We start from the raw sequence: 6,995 nt of genomic DNA on the forward strand, positions 1-6,995 counted from the left end.
GGGAGGACTGTCCAAAAGTTCAAAATAGCTCTTCATGTAGCATGAAATTCTTTTCAGAAATCATAAAAAATGGAAATACAAAGAGGATCACAGGATGCAAGAAATGAATGCCATGTGCACCGGATCGAAGACAAAAAGGACCATCTAGACTGTTATCAGCAACAAGTCCAAAAGCCAGGGTCTGTCATGATATGGAACTGTGTCAGCGCCCTTGGCAAAGGTCATTTACACTTCTGTGATAGAAGCATTAAAGCAGAAAAGATTTTAGAGCAACATATGCTGCCTTTAAGACGACATCTTTTCCAGGGACGTCCATGCATTTTTCATTAAGACAAAACCACATGCTGAAAAATGCAACAATGACAACCCTGTACTGTTGCACACCTTAAGGCGTGTTTGCTGGAAGAATGGGACGAAATAGCACCTAAAACACATCATCATATAAACAGTATCATTGGTGCCAAAACATAATTTAAGTGTGAGAAGGAATGGCAACATTACAAAGCTGTAATGCTTTACCGTTCCAACTGTGTTGCAGGCCTAAAATGCAGGAATGAATGTATTTTAACAAATGAAATGACGTTGACCAGTCAAAACATAAAATATCTCTGGTTCATACTGTCTGCAGTATGTCTGCATACACATTATAAAAGTCAGTGTAGGAAACACTGCACTGCAAATTTTTCTAATTTGGTTATATAATGATAAAACAGCAGTCCTAAAAATAATACAATTGTAAACAAAATGCTTATAGAAAATAATAAAATAATATACAAACAAAGTAAGAATACCAGAATATTTAAGAGTGGTACACTTGTTTTGCCATTTCCAGTCTATTTTCTTCAAATGTCTTTGACACTTTTAATTTTGGGTAAATTTCGCTTCTGAAGGATGGGTTTTAGACAGATTTTAGGATGGGTATTTTTGGTGGACCTGGCAACCCTGATCACCAAACCACAACACTTCTTTACAAATGCAAATGCATACTTGTTTGTAGCTAGTTGCTCTTAGCAACTCAAGTAAAATTGTGTCAACCTTTAATTCTTGTTCTTTTCTTTTGTACTAACAAGTTAGTAGTCCTGTATAGTATTCCTTTTGTCCCCTTCTCAAAGTTGTCTCAGAAATCCTAACTATGCCACTGCACATACCTATAGAGAAAAAAATCTGTTGAACTGCATTATTAATATCAGCTTGACTGGCATCGGGACTCAAAATGTCACAAAGACAGCTGACTGTGGTTTTATTGTACTTTATTTGTTAAGGCAAAGAATTGAAAAACCCTATACCATTGTTACATGAATGAATGCTCTTTTGTGATGAGGTAAGCCTATACAAATGTTGTGAATGGATATTCTTTTATCCGATTAATTCAGTTTCACAAAATATGATCTACTAGAAGCCCAGCAGATCTCAGAGATCATATAACCTTCTGAGCTCATGTTGTTAACCTAACCTGATCATGCAGGATCTTCCTATACAACATCAAGAACATTTGGTCATTCCTTTCTATGAAATCCATCCAGATTCATGTTCAGTTCAGTTATCCTGAGCCTAGACAACAGCAACTTCCTCCTGGCAGTGCTGCATGTCCTTTCAGGTGAATCTCTACACTTTGCACACATTAATTTAGAACAGTTTCTTTCATTTTACTGGCATATTATCTCAAGCTTTATCAGATTGAAAAAAAGCAGCCTGTGAACTGCTATCACCAGGTCTCTCCACAGCTGTTCAATAGGGTTATAGTATTAACTTTGGCTGGTTCATTCATTCAGAGTCTGTGTTGAAAAGTGAACTGTCACCCCAGTGTGGGAGTTGTTCTTCAAGGATCCAGGTACCATCTTTTCCCTGGGTAAACAACTCACATGTGCCTGGTCATCCACATGATCTAGAAAAATATTGATTTTTCTGACCAGGTGACTTTCTTTTATTGCCTAAATGTCCAGTTCCAATGCTCAAAAGCCCATTTTAGGCCCATACACGGAATGATTCAACGTGCTGTTGTGTTGTTACCCATTTCTCCATCACCAGTAGTACGCTAATCTCTAGTTTCAAGGCACCACAGCTGCTCGTGAGCACATTTAGATTTACATTTTCGGCATTTAGCAGACGCTTTTATCCAGAGTGACTTACAGAAGTGCTTCCATAGTAAACATGTCCTTACTCTAGTTTAAGAAGACAACAGTCCAAGAACACAAATCTGCTGCACCCATGTTAGAACCAAAGTTTTTTTTTTTTTTTTTGCAAGAAATAAATAAGAGCATTAGTAAGTAAGTACATGTCAGCTTAAGTGCTTAGTAAAGAGGTGGGTTTTTAATCATTTTTTAAAGACAGCAAGAGAAGTTCCACCACTTGGGTGCAAGTACAGAGAAGAGCCTTGATGCCTGTCTGCCTCGAGTCCTGGGTGGAGCGAGACTAGTGGCTCGGAGGTTGCGTGGTACAGAGCGAGGTTTGATTAGACCTTGAAAAGATCCCCTCCATGACACTCCATGAGCTCCTTGACATTTTGAAAATACTTCTACCTATTTATCTGGCCATTACAATTCGGCCCTCAGGTTTTTACGCCTGCCCAGTTCTACTGCATTTTACACATATACTATGCATAACTACCATCAGCTCAACATTTAATATACAGTATTCCTGACCATGACACGCACAAATGTTGTAAACAGCTTATTGCCATTCACATTTCTGTGGATTTATCATGATGTTTTTGTTAATCACTGTATATACACAATAAAGCTAAACACCTAACTGTTCAACAGGGCTGTCTTTTACTAAGTGGCCTAGCTAGTCAAAATGTTTAGATTTTATTTCTCTTTATCTGAAACTACAGGAATTAAACCTATTGAGTCCAGGTTTCCTAGCTTATAAAGTAAGTCCAAACATAGCTTTGTTATTTCAGAAATGCCTCATGCCCCCTAATCTGAAGATCTTACAGCTATGTTTGTTGAGCAAAGTCGTAATCACATTGAATCTGGATATTCAGATATGCTCAAAATGCCTCCCCCAGTATACTGATGTAAAAATGTTCCACTTACTAGCTTTGTATAATCTTAGGATCTCTTAAGTGTTCCTATCAGTTGTTGACATGGCAGGAATGTTTTAGAATGGCAAGAACCTCCTTTCGAGTAGCTCCCCCCTCCCCAATGTTTAGTTTATGGCTATAGCCTTGTTGTTGTGTGATGCATCAGTACACAGAACATCATCCCAAAAGGCTTGCGAGTCTCTTTCTAATAGTGGGATGATAAAAATAGCCACATCTAAGGTAAGCAAGGCCTGCAGTTCCATACATATTTGTCTGCATTCTTGTGTGACTTTATGTATGGGTTGTGCTTTAAACGTAGTTTTGGTAGGCTGTCTACTTCTGTGAAGATGGTCCTTTGTTCCAAGTTATCTTTATTTGTAGTTTTCTTTCACTGGGGTTCACTGGAGTGTCTGAGCCCTAAAATTGCTTTGGATTATGTTCCAGATTATTGTTGTCATCTTTTGAAACATTTTAGCCTTTTTTACAGTATTTTTTAAGATTCTGGCGGTTTCACAGTATTGCACACCACGATATGTTTTATTTTTTGTATGACTGGGACTTTTTAAATGTCGGTATAGCAATGAAACTGAAGTATTTTCGGCCTGGTAGTAACGTCGCTTAACCGTTTGCTTTTTTGCAACAACCATGCCCCAACAAACAGTACAGTGTATAGTGTTTTAATCTGTGTCGGAACAAAAAAACCTTTTAAACTGCAGACACAGCTCATTTATTTGCTGTTTTTGTTCATTGTTTTTCCACCATATCAAGAAAACCTCTCATCTGTTAACACTTATGTTAATGATACTTGATTAACAAGCTGTAACTAATCTGCACAACACTCCATAGCGTTTTTAGCGGCAAACAATATTATATGATTTGCTGCCTATTAAAGCCTACAGCTGTTGTATTAACTATGCTATGGTATGGTAGATGGTATATGATAAAACCATACCATCTGAAGAATCAAAGACGGTACACCGAATGTACCATCACACCGCCCAGCTCTAATTTGAGTTATGTTTATATTGAACAGAGCTGGTTGTAATCATGCTTAAATGTGTCTAGTCTAATCTGAGTAATGTAATAAATGAAATGCTAAATCAACAAAAAATATTTTTACTCGAAATGTCATAACCTTGACTTTATGCTGTAATTATAAAATGTATTAACTTACATTTACTGAATTTAAATATGTATATAATTTTAACTGACAAACTGTGGTGAACTAAAATCAACTATGGTGTCAATCTTAAAATACTTAAAAAAAGAGTAAGTTTGTGACACATATCAGCTTTGTTCTGGTCCCAAGCTTGGAGGAATAGGAGGGTCACATGACAGTAATCATGCCTGGTGTGACTAGTGAAATTGAACCCAATTGTCAATTGAATTTGATTAACTGGTTGATTTAATGGCAAAGGGATTAATTAACAGCATTTTTCCTTAAACAAATGAAATCATAATATAAACATTTTGTGTTTACTTTCTTTGTCTAATATTGAGAGTAGTTTAATGTTTAAAACAGAAGAAACTGGAAACGAGGCCAAACACTTTTTCACAGCACTATATGATCATGGTCTTGGAATAGGATGTCAAACAAGCTCTCAGTCAGGTGTCCACATACTTTTAGCCACACAGCGTGGCTAATGGTTTAAATCAGGTGTGTTGAATGAAATGAAATGCTTTGCTATGCTTTCTACTCCCTTCAAGACTGGAGTGTGACATGACTGACCAAACTAATGCTAAAGCCTAAAAGTAAGAAAGTGGACTTGCTATTGTACACAGTGTAAGAAGCCATGTTAATTCTTAATTAGAGGGGCAATAGTTTTTTTCCTAGTTTAATTCAGGAATTCACAGTTATGTTGAAGGCACAATAAGACATTTTATTAAATAAATTAAGAACTAAATGCAAAAATGAATTGAAATGACTACAGATTAATGTTACACACATGAATTATTGTTTGTGACTAAATCATGTTGCAGTCTTGCTCAGGTGGCGCAGCGGTAAAAAGACACTCTGCAACCAGAGCTGGATTCTGAGTACATCGTATCGAATCCAGCTCTGCCTTACCAGTTCGAGACTGAGTGGCTGTATGAGCTGTATGATTGGCCGGTTGCTCAGTTGGGGGCGGGACAAAGAACCGGATGTGGGTCTCTCTCTGTCAGAATGCGATTACAGCCTGCACAGAGATGAGGAAGAGTGCCCTTAGGGTGTGTCTCTCCGCATGCAATGCTAGGTGGCGCCAAACTCATCAATGTGTGGGTGGCAAAAATGCATCCGGCTGCTGCCCATGTTTCGGAAGGGATGTGGGTTAGCTTGAATCTCCAAGGTCAGGGCAGGGTTCGGCATAGACAGAGAGGAAGCACGATGCAAAAAATTGAACTATTGGATGAGCTAAAAAAGGGGGAGAAGAAGGAATGTGAGGATAACTCAACATAAACTATTGAACAGTGTTGTTGTGTTGTTAAGTACTAGTTAGTTCTCCAACAACTAGCTTTTGTAATTCAGTAAACTCTTCTTCACCAAGAGTGTACTTTTGAACAATTGCCTTTACTCCATCCTCGTCCAAGCTGTCAAAGTCCTGTCTGTTTTTGAAGGGCAGATGACCTGCCAGTTCACAGAGAGCCACATTAAAAGCGGACTCCTCTTTGGCTCCGAAACAAGACTTTCTGGGCCAGACGAAGACACGCACTCCATGACGAGTAGGGCTGGCTTTCCCATCGCTGTCTGGATGGCACCCTCGGGTCATGTAAACATTATGTGCGATATTTCTTTCCACCAGTATATCTGTGAGCCTACAAACAGTGTCAGCAATCGTGTGCGGCTCCTCTGTGTAAAACATGAATCCGGTAGTAAAGTCAGCAACTCGGTACAGATTCTTTTCGGGAAGAATCGGCTCGACTCGGATCCATTCAATTTTCAAAGGGTGATTCAAGTAATATCCATGAAGGTGTAAATGATTCACCGACGCGAACGCACCGAGACTGTTGAATCCGACTCGGTATGACGGATCAGCGCTTAGAAACACTGACTCGACTCCGAATCGGACCGCAAGCGGGGTTAAGATCTGAGGATGGCACCGGAGAGGCTCTGGAACCAACAGACAGTGCCCAAACTCCAATGGACTCGCGTTTATAATAACAAAACATGAAGAGCCGATTCCGTTCTGCACACAGCTGTCCGCAGCTTTACACATTTGGAACAGTATTTCCTCTTGGTTAATCTTATTAAAGTTAAACAGTTTGGGGTCGAACTGCTGACGAATGCTGAGAATGAGCTGAGGTTTTCTCCTCTCGGTGCCTCTCTGGGTGTTGAGCTGAGCGATATATCCACACTCACCGGTCAGCACTCTCGTCTCCAGCTGGCCTAACTGATATCTAAACAGCCCGCGATTCATTTTCTCAGACCAGCCGGATTTCAGAGCGGAGTCGAATCTTGCTTCATGTTTACTCGTTTTGTCGTCGTTCCGGCACACCTCGTACACAAAATCCTTGTTAGTGTAGGTGAACGTGTGATTCTGACACTCCATTGCAGGTGACATCAAACAACGACAGCTTGTTTAATAAAAACATATCTAGTTCAGGAAAATGACAACGTTATCAAGCATCGCTCATTCCTCTTGGGCTAATCGATTCGTAATGCGAATCAACTCCCTGAATAATCTTGATCAGGCGACTTACCACGTGCTTCAACTCGACCAAACGACTGAAGGCTGTGTTGTGAAGGGCTACTCTGCCATCTGTTGGACGGTTGCACTCCTACACCAGCTCCCCTGACCAGGCTGTCAACTGTATGACGTTTAAACCACAACACTTAGATAGATAGATAGATAGATTAGATAGATGGATGGATGGATACTTTATTAATCCCGAAGGAAATGAAGGCCTCAGTTTGTTTGTTTGTTTATTAGGATTTTAACGTCATGTTTTACACTTTTTGTTTACGTTCATGACAGGAACGGTAGTTACTCAT

General features: G+C 39.4%; 1 protein-coding gene and 1 long non-coding RNA gene across 2 annotated transcripts in view; one reads left to right on the forward strand and one right to left on the reverse strand.

The window, feature by feature from the left end:
* LOC134309851 (uncharacterized) overlaps positions 1-6,995 on the forward strand; it is a 36,540-nt gene that overhangs the window by 23,500 nt on the left and 6,045 nt on the right. The gene's annotated exons all lie outside the window — the stretch shown is intronic.
* gdpgp1 (GDP-D-glucose phosphorylase 1) lies at positions 4,346-6,633 on the reverse strand. Its single transcript, XM_063001592.1, has one exon. It carries the CDS (start codon positions 6,562-6,564, stop codon positions 5,488-5,490), a length of 1,077 nt encoding a protein of 358 aa, XP_062857662.1. The 5' UTR covers positions 6,565-6,633; the 3' UTR covers positions 4,346-5,487.

The sequence above is a fragment of the Trichomycterus rosablanca genome, chromosome 1, assembly GCF_030014385.1.
Source record: "Trichomycterus rosablanca isolate fTriRos1 chromosome 1, fTriRos1.hap1, whole genome shotgun sequence".
Classification (NCBI taxonomy): Eukaryota; Metazoa; Chordata; class Actinopteri; order Siluriformes; family Trichomycteridae; genus Trichomycterus; species Trichomycterus rosablanca.

What these genes read in the sequence shown, in the direction of transcription:
- gdpgp1 (XM_063001592.1), bottom strand. Translation starts at nt 6,564, where the DNA reads ATGTCACCTGCAATGGAGTGTCAGAATCACACGTTCACCTACACTAAC.